This window comes from Amblyomma americanum, chromosome 5 (assembly GCF_052857255.1).
Source record: "Amblyomma americanum isolate KBUSLIRL-KWMA chromosome 5, ASM5285725v1, whole genome shotgun sequence".
Classification (NCBI taxonomy): Eukaryota; Metazoa; Arthropoda; class Arachnida; order Ixodida; family Ixodidae; genus Amblyomma; species Amblyomma americanum.
The window spans coordinates 201,893,584-201,911,141 of record NC_135501.1 but is presented as its reverse complement, the minus strand read 5'-3'; the positions used below and the strand labels follow the sequence as shown (position 1 = coordinate 201,911,141).

At 49.6% G+C, this 17,558-nt stretch overlaps 1 protein-coding gene across 2 annotated transcripts in view; it reads left to right on the top strand.

Moving 5' to 3' along the window:
- The window catches only part of LOC144133427 (RNA-binding protein 25-like), a 49,442-nt gene that overhangs the window by 27,840 nt on the left and 4,044 nt on the right, over window positions 1-17,558 (top strand). For both annotated transcript variants that reach the window (XM_077666521.1, XM_077666520.1), the window contains exons 11-16: window positions 1,796-2,175; window positions 3,999-4,110; window positions 9,630-9,719; window positions 10,423-10,496; window positions 14,918-15,453; window positions 16,025-16,341. In XM_077666521.1, coding sequence (XP_077522647.1) covers window positions 1,796-2,175; window positions 3,999-4,110; window positions 9,630-9,719; window positions 10,423-10,496; window positions 14,918-15,453; window positions 16,025-16,341 — 1,509 coding nt within the window. The remainder of the gene's footprint in view (window positions 1-1,795; window positions 2,176-3,998; window positions 4,111-9,629; window positions 9,720-10,422; window positions 10,497-14,917; window positions 15,454-16,024; window positions 16,342-17,558) is intronic.

Sequence of the window (17,558 nt, the reverse complement as noted above, 5' to 3'; positions counted from 1 at the left end):
ATTATTTTGTAAGTTGCATCAGATTGATTTATCACTGTTACTTGTGGTATGCAACTTATATCATTGCAGTTGTATGCAGTTGTTTATCTGTTTTGGTTTTGCTGTGTTTTTTGGTTTGCTGTGAAATTGTGGAGATGTGATAAATTATAAAATTCTGCGTGCTTGGTATGGCAAACTTTTAAAAACTGTGGTGCTCACTTCAGATGTGCACATGTGCTTATTTTTGTGACAAAAAACATTGGGGAAAAGGGATGGGCTGGGGCAGAAATTGGAAGAACGTGGGCTTGCATTTGTGCTTATAAGCTAAATTTTTTTTTCTTGTACAAATTCTGTGTGTGTTGTTCTGGAATGCATGTTTTTCGGCGGGAGCCAAGAATCTGGTTTCTTTAACTGATTTCGCTGGTGTGTGCTTCTTGGCATCTCATGCAAAAGGTTAAAAACAGAAAGAAACCGGCCACCCCTGCTTCCCACCTGTTGTGCTGGGTCTCACTCAGGCGAGTCGTTTACCTGTGTGCGTTGCCTGCGGCCGTAGTCGTGGTGCTTGCTTCATCGCAGTTTCTCGTGTGCAGCAGTGTAGCCTTGATCACTGCATTGTATATTTTGTTTAGGTGTGCATTGGTGAGTTTTTTTTTGTTTTCCCCTAAAATTGTCGTTAGGTTCCTCTCGAAAAGCAGCAGGTGGCGCTCATTTGTTTTGTTCTTGCTGTGACTTTAGACTTTAGCTTTGTGTTGCAATATTGCAGGGACTGTAGCTTTTTTTGTAGCTTCGTTGTAGCTATACAGTCTCCTGTTGGAGGACACCAGGAAATTCTAGTAACCTGTGAGAAAAAAAAAATGCAACCTGCAGTTATGCTGAAGGTATTGTTTACTGCCACTCGGACAGTTCCATGAGATGTGTTAGGTCCTTAACGTTTTCATTAACTCTGTCTTTCACAGTCAGCAAACTGCATGCAACGCAACGATAGCAAGCTATGCTTAATTACCGTGGAAGCTTCATAGTATGTGTAATCATCTGTACAAGGGGCACAATCTGATATCGCACTACATTCAAGTCTGCGCTGTTATTGTTTTATTTGCTAGCTCTTTCATTCAGGGAGCAAAATCATTTTATGCCATGAAAATGTACAACCTAGCGCTGCCAGTCAGCAGTCACTGCTGTGACTTTGCCCATGAGTCTAGTTTGCAATCCTGCCGTTCCAAAGCCTCTACAAGAAAACGAGAAGTTTGAATGCAGCTTGGTTATGGCACTGCACACTTAATAGGCTGTGGCCTTTGTAGCTGAAACCGTTAGCAGCTTCAAAATTTTGGGGCATCGAGTGAAGAGCATAAATAAGAAGCCTCTGCAGATTCAGAACAGGCGAGGAATAATAATCTTTTCAATGTGTTATTCAGAATCTTATCGCGAGACATCATTATGTACATTGCATATCGATATCTCGCGCATACGCTTGCTGCTGGCCTAATGCACATAGAACAAGTAGAATGAAATGGAAGAACGTATGCGGCTGCATTATCTAGGATTGAGAGTGCATGACCGACTTTGTATTAGCGCATGGCAGGCCTTCTAGTCTAGGCTGTTTCCTTATTTGTAACTCCGATTTAAATTGGCTGCTGGCCTGGAAACAGGCAGGGATTAGCCGCGCTGGCTAGGTTGTTGGGTAATAATGCCAAGAACAGTTTCACATAACCTGTTTGGATGTGTCTTCTCCCTCACTTTCGAGAGCAACAAGCGCGAACGATTGCTGAGGTGCATGGCTTGAAGCGCCCGGTCGCCGTCTGTTTTGGTTTGCTTCCAGAAACAGCAGGAGGAAGACCGCGACCGAGAGCGGGAACGGCGGCGAGAGCGCAAGGAGCGTCGCGACCGAGAGCGAAGCGTCGAGCGGTCCTCGCGCAGCAATCGTGACAGGGAGCGCTCACGGGACCTGGTCAAGGAGGAGAGCAGCAGCAGGGCTGAGGAGAAGTCGAGCCGGGACCGGGACCGAGACCGGGACCGGGACCACGAGTCGACCCGTGGCAACGAGTCCAAGTCCGAGTCGACGCAGCTGGCTTCGTCGTCGCAGCCACCCTCCTCGCGGTCCGACAGGGCTTCCTCCAAAGCCCGTTCTGAGTCTCCCGAGCGTGACTGGGTGCGGGAACGGGAGCGTGAGAGGGAGCGGGAGCTCCGGGAGGCACTCAGGTGGGTCTCCACTTCTCAGCCTTTCCTTTTCCTTGCCACTTTCTTCTTAACGCATCTCATTTTTTTCTCGTTAGTTTAGGGCATTTTAAGCATTTTGGCCGTTGGATGTGACAGGGGCTCTGGGAAAAAAAATGCCGAGGTGCCTCTTGTCTCTGCCCTTATATGTTGAGCCCCCCCCCCCCTCAAAAAAAAATTCCCCTAATTAATTATAATAACAGTACGATGAAGCAATGTTGAACAGTTAAGGCGCACTCACACTAGCGGGAAGCTTCCCGCGCCGGCACAGCGTCAACGTCGACGCTGCCTCGCAGCTCCTCGGAATGACGCTCACACTACGCGCGTTTTCTCGCTGCGGTTGTCTTGGAATGTGGAGAGAGGAGGCGCTGAGGGAGGACCCGAACGAGCAGAAAGAGAAGGGGATAGTCACGTGACACTAGAGAAGACTGGAAAGCGCACCTTGCTAGCTCCCCTCCCGTCGCCCTGGCAAAGCAGCCGCCGAGTGCCCGGCCGGCCGGACGCGCGCAGCCTCCGCCTCCGCCGACGGGGTCACTGAACTGGGACCGACGTCACGGTTCACGGTCGGCGCCCATTGGCTGTTCTGTCACCGGCACGGGAAAAATAGGTACCGAACCCATCGCTCCGCGGGACGGCAGAGCAGGCTGTCCGCGGGAGAAAAACCGGCTTGGGTGGGAAGCGGCACGCGGGAAACGCCCGGCGTTGCGCGTTTTCCCGCTAATGTGAGCGCCCCTTTACGGAGCAATCAGTTACCACAGTAAGCAAGGTGAAAAAAGATTGAGGCGAGCATATGCACTGACTTGTCCTCAGGTAAATCAAGAATGACAGCTCCTCAGAACAGATTGTGGAGACCCTCGCTTTAGTTGTCATGAGATGAGTGAGAAGAATGATCCCAGTAATCTCTTCACATGTTGATGCAGTTTTCTGTAGGGTCCGTGGTGCCAACCATTCGTCGTCATCTCAGGTGTGGGATAAGTAGCTCTAGTGTCATAGTGTGAATTAACAAGGTCCCGAACAGAAACAACACTGGACATTGTTCAGGCAGAGCGGCGTGGTGGTGTCATGACTTCTATTGTAAGTGACAAGCATTGGGCAAGACGCTCTTAACGTAGCGCTGCACCAGTGATTGTGGTTTTTGTGCTTCTTTTCTACTGCTGTTGGGTGTATCGGGTGCAAATGTTGCTGTGTTACAGCAGTGAGTGCTTGTCGCTAACCTCCGTGGTGTGTTACAACGTATTGCTGGACTAACCATTCCTTCAGACTGCTGTTCACTTGACGGGCCTCTTTGTTTCTTCTCTTTTTCACCTCTCTGCAGAGTTAAGAATTCGGCGACCAAGCACACGTAAGGATTGCGTTTTGCGTCGTTTTCGAACTGTATTGAGAAAGTGTGGTGCTTCTCGCACCTGTTGCTTTGAGAGGTGCAACCTGTTGTTCGCTTGCAGCTCTGGCAGTTTCACATTTCTTGTGTGCGCTCAGTGGACAGCCAAAAACTTTTTAGTTGTCAAATGCGTTGACAAAAAAAAAAGTACCAGTGTTGACTGCTTTGGCTTGATGTGCCATTTGCCCAGTCCGTCTTAAGAAGTCAACTGTGTGTGCGAAGGCTGTGCGAATTTGGTCTTGGTCGTTGCTTGTGCAGCGTAATCTATTATGTGATCCTCGCCTGTCATCTACATCGTTCATTTCTTTCCTTTCCTCTTCTTCTTGTCCTTAGTGTAAAGCAGTGAGCTAGAAGTGTGTGACTCTGGCCAGCTTCTTCGCCTTTCTTTTGCGTTAAAGCTGTGTGTGTGTTTTTGCGCGTGTGTCCACAGGCCTCGAGATGCCGAGCGTGACTGGGAGAGGGAGAGGGAAGAGGAGGAGGAGGCATACGAGCGCAAGAAGATGGAGAGGAAGCTCCGAGAAAAGGAAGCCGCCTACCAGGAGGTGAGAGAGAGAGGGCCCTCGCATTTTCTTCGTTAGGGGTCCCTTGATGAGGGAGGAAAATTTGTAAATTGTGTTGTTAGTAAAATTGTGTTGTTAGTAACTTCACTTGTCTTTAGTTTTTAGTGTCGCATTGTTTGAGTTGCTAATTGGGTGCTTTTTCTGCTAAAAAAAGCAAAAGCAGAAAAAAATTCAGTAGTCTCACTTCTTGAATTCCAGTGGCAGGCAGGTTCGGGTGGCTTTGTGGAAAGCACATGCCTCGAATCATCTTGGAATCCACATGCTCCGGCCAAACCAAGCCAGGGGAACGTTAATGCAACCTGTGCTGAGATTAACCAGCATGCTTTCCACCTTGCTGCATGTGTTGTCTTGGGATGAGATTGCATTGGGTTCAATGGTATCTAAGGTTGTGTCTTTAAATGATGCAGTATTTAGTAATGGTTTGCCGAGGCCGTATGTATGGGTTGTGCACATGAGAACATATCTTAGGCGGGACAAAGCTCTTTGAAGAGGTGTTTTTTTTTTAAACAGTTATATGCTTAAAGTATAACAGGTGAATCGAAGTTGGAATTTTTTTGAACTTGCAGATGCTCGAGTTTGAATCATAGCAGCAAGGTAGCATGAAGAGCTTGCTTGTTTATTAGTTCAGGGATCAGCTGAGTGCTTCAATGCCACGTGTGCCTCGAACTGATGTTCTTGCTTATATTGTTGTTTATATTCATCAGTCCTGACTTGTGGAATCTACTGTTGTGCTCTTTCTTGTTTTGTGGCTTGCTTGCTCTGGTGTATGAATTCGTGGGAAAATTCCGAGGGCCATTTTAGTCGCCGATATCTCTGTTGCTACATAAGCTCAGTTGAAAAATTTTTGCGGGAGGATGTTGGGCAATTCAATGCCTGCCAATATTTCGGCTTTTCTGACCCTCTTTGAAAACGGTTGTAGGGACCCTTTAATGGTTACTTGTGCTGGAAAATACATGCTTACCAGGAACTACGAAGAAGCTACCACATACTACAGTCGAACACGGATATATCGAACCCACATATATCGAATTATTGTCTGTATCGAACTCGTCAATTATCCCCTTGAAAATTCTGTGTAAAAGTATAGAAATTCGTACGTTTATATCGAACGATATTTTTATCCGCCATTGGATATATAGAACGCCGCGCGATCTCGGCACTCGCTGCACCCGCGAGCTCCGCGCCTCCCTTGAAAGGCTCGGAAAATGTGAGAGCGAGGGGGAGGGAGGCTCGGACTGTACTCCCGCTGTGCACGCTCTCCGACTTGCGGAACAGCTTTTTTTTTTTCTCTCTCCCAATGTCTCTCATCCTTCCCCCGCGTAACCATAGTGATCGGCTCGGAAAAGGTAGCCAGGAACGAAGGCGCCGGCGGCCTCCTCCTTTTGCCTTTTTTTTTCTTGTTGCTTTTTCACGAGTTTTGCTCAGCCAACCACAGCTCGTGCCTTTCGTACGTCGCTGTCGCCCTCGGAGGTCGCTTTCGCCATCGCGAGCGCTTCGTTGGCGGAAGCTGCGCACGTGAATTCTTGTGTTTTGTGCGCGTTCTTGTGTTTCGTGTTCAATATTGTTTTGCGTACGTCTCATGACACGTGTGTGACTGGATCGTGGTGAGCTGACGCGGAAGCAATGGCCGCAGCAAGCACAAGCAGCGTCAAGAAGCGCAAGAACCTGGACTTTGCGACAAAGCTGGAAGCCATTCAGCGTGTTGAGGCAGGCGAGAAAAGTGCGACGGTGGCAGACGACTTCGGGATTCCTCGGAGCACTCTAAGCACTTTGTTAAAAAACAAGGCGGACATAAAGTCGAAAGCGGCGGAGCAACGAACATCGGGAGCTTGTCGTGTGCGCGCTCCTGCCCACGAGAAAGTTGAAAAGGCTCTCTATGCGTGGTTTTTAGAGGTGCGGGCTAAGAACATTCCGGTGGATGGCCCAATGCTAATGGCTAAAGCCAAATGGTTTGCCGCTGCACTCGGTGATGACAACTTCGCCGACAACACAGGGTGGCTGCAGAGGTTTAAGAACCGCCATAAGATAGTTGGCAAAACCATTTCTGGGGAAAGCGGAGCCGTCATCAGCCAGGATATCCAGCAGTGGATTTCGAAGGAATGGCCGGAAATTTGCGCGAAGTTTTCACCCGCGCAAATCTTCAACGCCGACGAGACCGGGTTGTTTTGGCAGATGCTGCCCAGCAAGACGCTCGACGTCCGGGCCAGCACGTGTCACGGGGGCAAGATGAGCAAAGTCCGCGTGAGCGTTCTGCTCGCTGCCAACATGGATGGCTCTCAAAAGCTCCAGCCCTTTGTGATCGGCAAAGCAAGGGCACTGCGCTGCTTCAAAAACTGTAAGCAGCTCCCCGTTCGCTACGCCTTCAACAAGAAGGCGTGGATGACGCGTCAGCTGTTTACAAAATGGCTGCAAGCGTGGGACGCTGAACTGGGCAAGTCGGGGCGTCACGCTTGCGTTCTCGTTGATAATTGCTCGGCCCATCACACCACCTGCGAGCTCGAAAACATCGCGCTCAAGTTTCTGCCGGCGAACACGACAGCGAAGTTGCAGCCGCTCGACCAGGGCATCATTAAGTCGTTCAAAGTCGGCTACAGGAGGCGACTCATTGATAGGCTTTTGGTGAACCTCCGCATGGGCACCGAGCTTAAGGTTGACCTGCCGGGGGCCATTCAAATGATGACGGGCGCCTGGAGAGACGTGAAGCAGGATACCGTGGCCAACTGCTTCCGGAAGGCAGGCCTCGTGACGGCCAAACTTCCCGAAACCTGCGAAGACGGCGACAATGAGCGCATGGACGACGCGTTTCGCGAGTTGTCCCTTTTCCCGGCTGCCATTCCAGCCGAAGTGTCTGCTGACGATTTTGTGAACGTTGACAGCAATGTTCAGGCTGTTGCGAGCCTCGCCGACGAGGACATTGTAGCTGCAGTCGCAGGGACCCAGGCCGACAGCTCGAGTGGTGACGAAGATCGTCCGGACGAGGGGGCGGCTGCACGCTCGTACTCCACCGCTGAAGTGGCGGCCGCGTTCAGCTTGATTCGCCGTTGTTGCGGCGACATGGAAGGAACCGGGCTTTCGCACCTGAACAGCCTCGATAAGATCGAGATTGGAGTCTTTAATTTCATTTGCAAGGCGAAGAAGCAGACCAACATAAGCGATTTTTTTTCACGCAAATAAAGCATTACGTTGCGTCGTGTGTGCGGAAATAGTTGTCATTCTTGAATGCTCCGATCAATAGGTCATCGTCCGCCACAGGTAAAGTCTCTGGGCCTGTATTTTTTTATATCGAATTTTTAATATATCGAATTAATTCGCGATCTCCTTCGAGTTCGATATATCCGTGTTCGACTGTAGTGGCTGCGGCACCGTGCTGTACCGTATTTACTCGAATCTAGGCCGGCCACGATTCTAAGCCGAGACCCGAAAGTTGAAGGCCACAGAAAAAAAAAAACTTACCTCGATTGTAGGCCGGCCGAAAAAACAACACTGTTTATACCTCATTATCACAATTATTTTTATGACGCGACACGACTGTTCTTACGTCGCCGCGCACGTGAAAGTGCGTGGCGCGAAACGACTGCACCATGTGTCTGCGCATAGGCGACTTGGTGTAGAGCGAGGAACTCGAGTGAGACACAGCGGGAAGCATCGTGCCTGCATGCTCTGCCGAAGCGTGATTGATGGCCCCGAGAGGGACCGTTGAAAAAAAAAAGCTGCCAAAGGAGCTTTGAGAGAAGAGGAGGAGGAGAGGCGGCGTTGGGCGAGGAGACATATGCAACGCCTGCCCGGGATCAGCCCCCGCTCATTCGTCATCATCATCGCTGACTTCTTTATCGCTGGCCTCCTCGAACAGTGCACTATCTTCACTGCCATCAAGTGCATTAGAGATGCAGTACTTGCGGAATGAGCGTTCAACCAAGCTTTCTGGGATGTCATCCCAGGCTGCAGCTATCCAAGTGGCTACAACTCCCAGTGAGGCGCGCTTTATTCGGCCTGTTGGTGTAAGCTCGCGCCGCTCTTCACTAAGCCAGTCCACGTAGTACTTGCGCAGCCGATCCTTGAAAGGCTTATTGAGGCACACATCAAGAGGCTGCAGCTGGCCTGTCATGCCGCCGGGTATGATGGTGACGTCGGTACCGGCTTCGGAAAGCGCAGCTTTTACGCCGTCAGTGAGGTGTCCACGGTAAGAGTCCAGGACGAGGAGGGAACGTTTGGCCAAGAGGGCCCCTGGACGCTGCTGCCAAACCATTATGATCCACTGCTCAACCATATCGCTCGCCATCCATCCATTTTCGTTGGCGCGGACGATCACATTTCTTGGAAACACTTCCCGAGCTGGTAGAGTCTTCCTCTTAAAAATTATATACGCCGGCAGCTTGTGGCCATCCGCCGTGCAGGCCAGCATTACAGTCATGCGCTGCTTTTCGTATCCGGCCGAGCGCACTTTCACTTCCTTGGCACCTTTTTCGTTCACGGTGCACGCCACTGGCATGTCAAACCATACCGGCGTCTGGTCAGCATTTCCCATTTGTCCTACGGCGTAGCCGTGCTCCATCCTCTTCCTTATTACGAATCGCTGAAATGAGATCAGCTTCTCTTCGAAGTCGCCCGGCAGCTTTTGACAAATGGACGTGCGACGTCGGAGGCTGAAGCCAAAGCGCTTCATGAACTTCTGCAACCAGCCCCGGCTGGCTTTGAACAGTTCCCGGGGGACGCCTCGCTCTCTCGCCAGCTCTCTTGCTTTGGCTTGCAGCACTTCCGTGGTCACTGGAAGTGCCGCTGACCTCTGCGTCTCCACAAACTCGGCCAGAGCTACCTCCACTTCTGGATGGCGGCCTTTCTTGGGGCTTGTGAAAGCCGTTCTCGTTGCCGCGCAAGCAAAAATTTCGTTACGCTGCCCCCTCCAACGGCGAACATTCTTCTCATCCACGCTGAAGTCCCGCCCGGCTTGAAGATTTGACGACTGCTCTGCAGCGACTATAACTTTCCGCTTGAAGGCGGCACTATAATGGCACCGCCTGTTTGGTGCCATGGTGTTGGTGATAAAAACTACGCACGAAAACTTCACTGCTGCGAATGTGCTCACGCCACCACACGAGAACAGAACAAGGCCAAAATGGCAGCCAGTGCTCATGTGTGCTTTGATCAGTATCGGCTACGGATAGCAACGGCTGCAGTGCTGTCTTTCGTTGGCGTTTTGTGGGGGCGCCACCTGCGTGCTACATTTATTCGTATTTTACGAATACGAAACCTCGAAACGAAATCCTCGAATCTAAGCCGACATAAGAGTTCTACATCTCGTTTTTTTGAAAAAACTATCGGCCTAGATTCGAATAAATACGGTATGTTCTATTTCTTGAAACCTCAAGAAACATTTATGAAGTTTCGCTTGAATGTTGTGGCTTTTGGGATGGGGATGCGATGGTGACGATGATGTGTGGCACGCAGTTCGCAGTGTCAAGTAATGCCAAGTGTTTGCTTTCTCCCTCTCCTGCAACTGGCAGAGGTTGCGCAACTGGGAGGCCAGGGAGCGGCGCAAGGCCAAGGAGTACGAGAAGGAGCGGCAAAAAGAGGAAGAGCGGCTATCCGAGGAGGTGAGAGGGTCAGAGCGGGAGTCGGTGTGTGTGCGTGTGTGTGTGTCCACACTCTTTCCAGAGCTGGAAATGAAAGGCTGCAATATTGCGCAGGAGGGGGCCGTGCTTCTTTTTTGACTGTTTGACTGTTGCCATCCTCTGTGCAGAGCTTGGTGGGAATTTTTGCTTTTGACAGGAGAGATGTATTAATGATAGCCTTCCTAAGAAAGATCTGAAAGATGTGGCACGGGCATTGTACAATGGGCCCACTGTTGGGAACACTCACATGCTACACACTGTACACTTGCGCTAGATTCAAGCATGGTAGCGATGAAGGGGAAAGGAAAGCTTCTAAGGCAAAAACAAAGCTGATAAGTCTTTTATGTCATCTTTGGCTTTAAGAAGCTTGCCTGCATGTTACAACTCTTTGCTTTCTGCACAAAAGAATGTGCAAAAAAAAAAGACTCGCAGATGTTTCTTTGAAGTGTAGTGATGTTAAGGATTCTCTGAAACATGCGGGAATGATATCTTGGAACTGTGTGCGTTACATGTCCATCCATTACTGCCTGCTTAGTAAAGAATTTTTATGCCTGTAAGAAAGCACGCCTGTATTTTGTGAGTGATTCAGAATTCTGAAGCTTTCTTAGTAGGTCTTGCTTTCTGTGCCTCTGCGCATTGTAGTGCGCTGTGTGCTGATCCCAGCCGTGCTGTCTTTTCTCGACAGGCTAAGGAAGCCCGCCGCCTGAAGGAGTTCCTGGAAGATTATGAAGATGAAAGAGATGATCTCAAGTATTATAAGTGAGTTGGCATATTCTGTATGGATTTATACTTAAAGAGCAGAATCTTGTCAAGTATCTTGTCTACTAAGCGAGAGAGAGTATGTCAAGGGGATGCGTACCATCACTTAGGCAGGGTTGCTTGGAGTTAGGGTGTGTGCCGTTATTGTCACAACGCTGTACTGTTGGGAACAAAAGTATATCACCCGATTTCACAGTAGTACGCATTACAGAACCCGGGTCCGACTTGCACCTCGGCAAGTGGCCGTGGAACCACTTGCCAGTAACAAAGCTATGCACTTTGGTTGACCTTGGTAGAAGTTATGAACAACTCTGCCTCCTTATGTCACCCCCTCCCTCAATTTTTCTTTCTAAGCTGCTTTGAAGAGAGTCGAAAGGCTTCCAGACCGTTTGTTCCTCAGGGGCATAGTAGTGACAGAGCTGCGCCAACACCTTATGAGAGTGCCAATTCTTATCATCCAGCAGATGTATGCAAGCAGCCTTTTACGGCATACTGTGCCGACAGCAACATTGTCCATGCTGCTCTGAAACTGGAAGGTGTTTCATCCAAGCACAAAGATATAACAAGGAAATTCATGTGCAGAATTTACACAGATCTGTTTGTGGCCAAAGCCCCCATCCCATCGACCCCCTGTCAGTGGCCTTCCGGCCGTGCCTCGCCGCTTACTCGCAACACCGGCATTGTGCTGGTTGTGCATCGCCGTCCTGCTGCGCGACTGGCAATTGCGGTGCCGGTAATGTACGGGCTGCGCGTCGCCGCTCGCTGTGCACACCGCGCAACTACCAGTGTCTGCAATGTACGGGCAGCAAGTACATATTTGGTGCTCGAGGGTGCGGCCACTGCTCGTATGCTCGTATCATCTGCAGTGGGGCAGGGGTTTGTTCATAGTATCCGAATTTACCCATTGCACATAATGCACTCTGGCCATGACATTTTACGAATTCGTATCCCGAAATTTGTATCAGCCAGGATCGTATCAAGATTCTACTGTAATCTCATGGCTCAGGCAATGGACAAAAGAACCCGGCAGTCTGTGAAACCAAGGAAAGTACAGGGAAGTTTTTTTTTTTTTGTTCAGCAGGGAAAGTAATTGAGTTGTCATTTTGAGATGAGATAATTTGACAAAGTAGGGGATAATTTCACGAAGTGGAGAAAAAGACAAATGTGCTACTGGTGAGAACTGAACCCACGGCACCCTTGTTTTAATAAAGACTGTTGGCTTCTTTTATTATACAGTGGAAGCTTGTTAATTTGAACTCTCTTCATTCAAAAATTTCGCCGAGGTGTTGGTCCAGCGACGCAGCATCTGTTAAGGGGGGACACGGGTCTTTCGGGCCGAAAAATCTCGAAAAAATCAGTTTTTAGAAAATGTTATTTTCGAAATCAGCAGCCATTTATCTACCTCTGTGTTAAATTTCTCGCCTCTAAGGTCAGTATTTTACTCACAATACCAATTTATATAATCCATGTCGCCCGAATTTGAGCTGAAATCGGCGCCGAAACAGCAGTATTTCGCAAAGCGTAGCTCCCGTTTCATGCGCGGCACCGCAGCCATCTTGGTCTCATTTGAAAAAGCCGCCTTTCGCCTTCAATTTCCCGCCACTACGGCTTCCGTTCGCTCATTGGTTGCCGAGAAAATAGCAAAAAAGAAAAGGTAGTATTCAAAATCCTATTGGCTGCCGCGGATCACGTGACAGCAGGTCGTCATCCGATTGGTGGAGCTGGCTGGCAGCGTCTGCTTGATGCGCCCGAGCCGCGGGGAGACGCGACTCTGTGCCGGACCGTGCAGTGCAAGAAACGCGCAGCGATGCCTGGTTCAGCGCGCAAGGTGCACTCAAGGCATAAATTCGGCAAGAAAAGGAAGAAGTCGCTGGTCGATAACCTCAAGAGACGCCCTGCTGTGCGCCCCGACAATGATGAAACTCCTGCGCTGAACGATCGTGTCGGCGAGGCCGCGCAGTTAGGCCTAACGCGCTCCGCAGCACGGGAAGCTGTAAGCGGCAGCGCCCGCATCCGCCGTGATACAGTGATGCTGGAGCCCTCAGATGTGCTCCAAAATAAGACGAAGACTGAACAAAAACTGCGAGAACTCGCCTCAACTCCACCAGCGGAGCGGAAGTCTCGTTGTTTACGTGACGGCAGCGCGTCGGACTGTCTGCTCGACGAGGCAAGCTTCACGATCGTTTGTTTGGAATCGCTCAACAGTTTGTTGAAACTTGTGAAGTGTAAAACGTGTGGCGGCAATGACTTGAGCTTCGTAAATGATGAGCGAGAATACGGCCTTGCCGTTAAACTTTCTCTTCAATGTGCGAGCTGTGGAGACGCATCGCCTGCATGGAGTTCGCCGCGGGTACGTGGCGATCAGAAGATCAACCCTTTTGTGGTGAATGTGCTCGCTGCTCGTGCAATGCAGAGCACTGGCAACCAGCAGACAGCTCTAAATGACATTTTTTTCATCGCTGAACGTTTCGCACCGCGGTCTCCACAATAAAACGTGGCAAGACTATGTGAAAAAAAAGTTGACACCTGCAGCAGCTCGTGCAGCCGAAGAAGTTACACAAGAGTGTGCGCGGTCGGTTCGAGAACTTTATAATGAATTGGACCTTGGGAACCCCGGCAATATTGCAGTATCATACGACGGCACTTGGATGATACGCGGCCACACATCCCACATTGGTGTGGGAACCGTCATCGAACTGTTTACCGGGCTTGTGCTGGACTATGCTGTATTGTGCAACTTCTGTGCCGGCTGCGAGCGAGGCCCAAAAGAAGGTGACCCATCATACCAGTCCTGGAGGGCTGGGCACCTATGCCAAAAAAAAGGCTGGAGAGATGGAAGTTGAGGCAGCCCTTATTCTTTTTGAAAGGTCGTTGAAGAAGTGTGGCCTTCGCTATACCACAATGCTTTCGGACGGTGATAGTCGGGCTTTTCTAGCTGTGCAAGAGGCAGATGTGTATGGATACATCAAAGTAAAAAAAGAAGACTGCATAAACCACGTGCAGAAACGTATGGGAACAGCGTTGCGGACTTTGTTGTCCAAACACAAAGGTGCCGAAAACCTTGGAGGAAAAGGCAAACTGACAGGCAGCCTCATAACAAAGTTAAGCTCCTATTATGCCTGGGCTTTAATATCCCATAATGGGGATGTAGAGGCTACGCAGAAGGCTGTGATGGCCACCTACCACCACATTACCTCTACTGATGAGGCATCAAACCATAGCTTCTGCCCATCGGGACTGGACTCTTGGTGCCAGCAAAATGCGGCAGCAGCCCGAGGCGAATCTGCTCCAAAGCATCGGTACAACATTCCACCCCATGTTGCTAAAGCACTGCTCCCTGTCTATGAGCGACTGTCGGATAGGAAGCTCTTGGAGCGGTGCCATAGGGGTAAAACCCAAAACAGTAATGAAAGCCTACACTCTTTGATATGGGCCTTGGCACCCAAAGAGCGCCACGCATCATTGTTTACTGTTGAGGCTGCCGTGGCTGAGGCAGTAATGCGGTTCAACGCAGGCAGCAAAAGAACTTCTGCAGCAATATTACAGGAACTGGGCCTCAATACGAATGCTATGAGCGCAAAAAGAATGCGAGAGAAGGATGAGCGCCGAGAGCAAAAGTGCGCTCGAAAGCATTCCATTGCGGAAAATATTCAAGGAGTGCTCAAGAAGCGGCACCTGGATACTACTGGCAATCAAAAGGACTACATTCCTGGTGGCTACTAGCCATTTCCTATTGTAAATATATTACTGCACTTGTAAATATTTATTAAACTGTCCCCTGCTTGTTTTTGGGGCTTTTCTCAAAATGCATATGGTTGACTGCTAGCAGTCTTGAGGCCTTGATATCTCAGCAACCAAGTCACATAGAGCTGAAATTTCGGTTGCAATGGAAAGCCTAATGTATGCTGTGTGAAATGTTGGGAGCAGATTTTTTCATTTTACCTTAAAAAAATAATTATTTTCGTTAATTTACCATTACTTGGTACACACATTTTTTATACTGAAATTCAGAAGGTTGTAAAAGGAGTAATAATTGACATATCAAAAATCTGCTCTCAACATTTCATAATTCACTATTCTGGCTATCTAACCATGCCTTAAAATTAATTTTAGATGAAATCATTATTTTGCTATTTGGGCCTCAAACAATGGGCATTAATTGTTAATTATCTTGAAAACTAATTGGCCTACACTTAAAATAAATGCATATTTGAAATCAGCATAAAAATTTGAATAAGTCTATGCATTTTTATTAAGATTGGTCAAAGAACAACAAAAACAGCTTTAAGACCAGTGTCCCCCCTTAAATAAAGGAAACTCCCCTCTGGGCCCTGCACTCTTTATTCTTGTCTGTCCATGGCATCATTCAGACTTTGTAGTGCTGAGAATATCAGCTGTGGCGGTTCTCTCTCTATCACCAGGGGAGGTGCCCTGCAGAGGCGCCTGAAAGACCGAGAGAAAGAGATTGAGCTCGACAATCGCGACCGGCAGCGGGAACGCGAGGAACTCGAGGACCTGCGGCGGAAGCTGACCGAGGAGGGCCACCCGGATCCCGAGGCCGAGGCCAAGCGCATCCACCATGAGGAAGAGGCTCGCCTGCTGAAGCCACAGCCCCACCTGCTGCCCGTGGTGCGGCCAGACCCTGAGCCGACATCCGAGCGCGCTTCCTCCCGCGGCAGGGACGCCACATCGCCCCCTCCGCCACGGCGGTCTTCGCAGCACGCCCGGTCGCCCCGGGCGGAGCCGCGATCGCCGCCTCCGCGCCGTGAGAACTCGTCCTCGCGGCACGGTGGCCACTCGCCTTCTTCAGTGGCGTCGCCGCCGGCGTCGTCGGCAGGGCCCACGTCAGCTATGGAAGAAGATGGCAGTGGCCAGAATAGCCTCTCGGGGTTCTCGGATGTGCTGGTCACGCCGCAGGAGGAAGGCAGGGGCATGGGCTTCGGTGTGCTGAAGCTGGGTGAGTGCCTCCGCGCGTTTTGTGGTACCGTGCCATTCCTTCGGCCGGAGGCAGCGCAAGGCGTGTGGCACACCTGCGGTGCCGAGATCTAGCGATAGATGCTTTGAGGTCCTCACTCACGAAAGTGCATCCCTGCAAGAAAGCTTTCCCGCACTTCGAGTGAGCGTGCGGGGAAGCTTTCTTGTGAGGGTGCGCTTTGTGCGGAGAAGGAGTTAGCTTTTTCTTTTTATTTCTTGCTTGCCTCAGGGGTGCTGCGTCGACATCTCGGGAGTGCTGTTGCATAGAGTCACCTTGGTGGTCACGGTCACTGCAATAGTGTTTCTGAAGTGAGGGACAGGAAAGAGTTCAGTGAATATATTTTTACATCGAGTCTGTGGGAACTCAAATGGTTCACTTTGTTCGTCATATCTGAGGGTTCCTTTTATCAGAGTTTGTCCTATCGGGAGCTTACTGCATTTTATTCTCTAAGCATGTTGCACCAAGTAGTGCAGGCTAGAGCTCTTTTTCCACTCTCGTCATCTCGTATTGTGCTGACTCCTAAGTTTTCCTTTGGTCAACACTGTCTCCCCAGGCGGAAGCCCGGGCCAGACGAGTGGTCGCAAGAGCCCCACATCGGGCAGCGGCAAACGCAAGAAGCTGTCGGCAGCTGCATCACAGGTGTTTGGAAACACCGAAGAGGAGGAGTCTGGGGAGTCGCGCAAGAAGCGCAAGCTGGTGCCCCTTGTAGACGAGGAGGGTCGACAACAGCAGGAGCAACAGCAACAGCAGCAGCAGCAGCACATGAACACGGAGGAGAAGCGCAAGCACATCAAGAACCTGATCGACCGCATACCCACGTCCAAGGAGGAGCTCTTCAACTTCAACTTCGACCGGAGCCTCGTCGACAACGTGAGTGCTGAAAAGCCCTGTTTTTGTTTACAGAATTTGGCTGTTAAGGGGGGACACTGGTCTTAAAGCTATTTTTGTTGCTTTTTGACCAATCTTAATAAAAATGCATAGACTTATTCAAATTTTTATGCTGATTTCAAATATGCATTTATTTTAAGTGTAGGCCAATTAGTTTTCAAGATAATTAACAATTAATGCCCATTGTTTGAGGCCCAAATAGCAAAATAATGATTTCATCTAAAATTAATTTTAAGGCATGGTTAGATAGCCAGAATAGTGAATTATGAAATGTTGAGAGCAGATTTTTGATATGTCAATTATTACTCATTTTACAACCTTCTGAATTTCAGTATAAAAAATGTGTGTACCAAGTAATGGTAAATTAGCGAAAATAATTATTTTTTTAAGGTAAAATGAAAAAATCTGCTCCCAACATTTCACACAGCATACATTAGGCTTTCCATTGCAACCGAAATTTCAGCTCTATGTGACTTGGTTGCTGAGATATCAAGGCCTCAAGACTGCTAGCAGTCAACCATATGCATTTTGAGAAAAGCCCCAAAAACAAGCAGGGGACAGTTTAATACAACATAGTCCAGCACAAGCCCGGTAAACAGTTCGATGACGGTTCCCACACCAATGTGGGATGTGTGGCCGCGTGTCATCCAAGTGCCGTCGTATGATACTGCAATATTGCCGGGGTTCCCAAGGTCCAATTCATTAAAAAGTTCTCGAACCGACCGCGCACACTCTTGTGTAACTTCTTCGGCTGCACGAGCTGCTGCAGGTGTCAACTTTTTTTTCACATAGTCTTGCCACGTTTTATTGTGGAGACCGCGGTGCGAAACGTTCAGCGATGAAAAAATGTCATTTAGAGCTGTCTGCTGGTTGCCAGTGCTCTGCATTGCACGAGCAGCGAGCACATTCACCACAAAAGGGTTGATCTTCTGATCGCCACGTACCCGCGGCGAACTCCATGTAGACGATGCGTCTCCACAGCTCGCACATTGAAGAGAAAGTTTAACGGCAAGGCCGTATTCTCGCTCATCTTTTACGAAGCTCAAGTCATTGCCGCCACACGTTTTACACTTCACAAGTTTCAACAAACTGTTGAGCGATTCCAAACAAACGATCGTGAAGCTTGCCTCGTCGAGCAGACAGTCCGACGCGCTGCCGTCACGTAAACAACGAGACTTCCGCTCCGTTGCTGGAGTTGA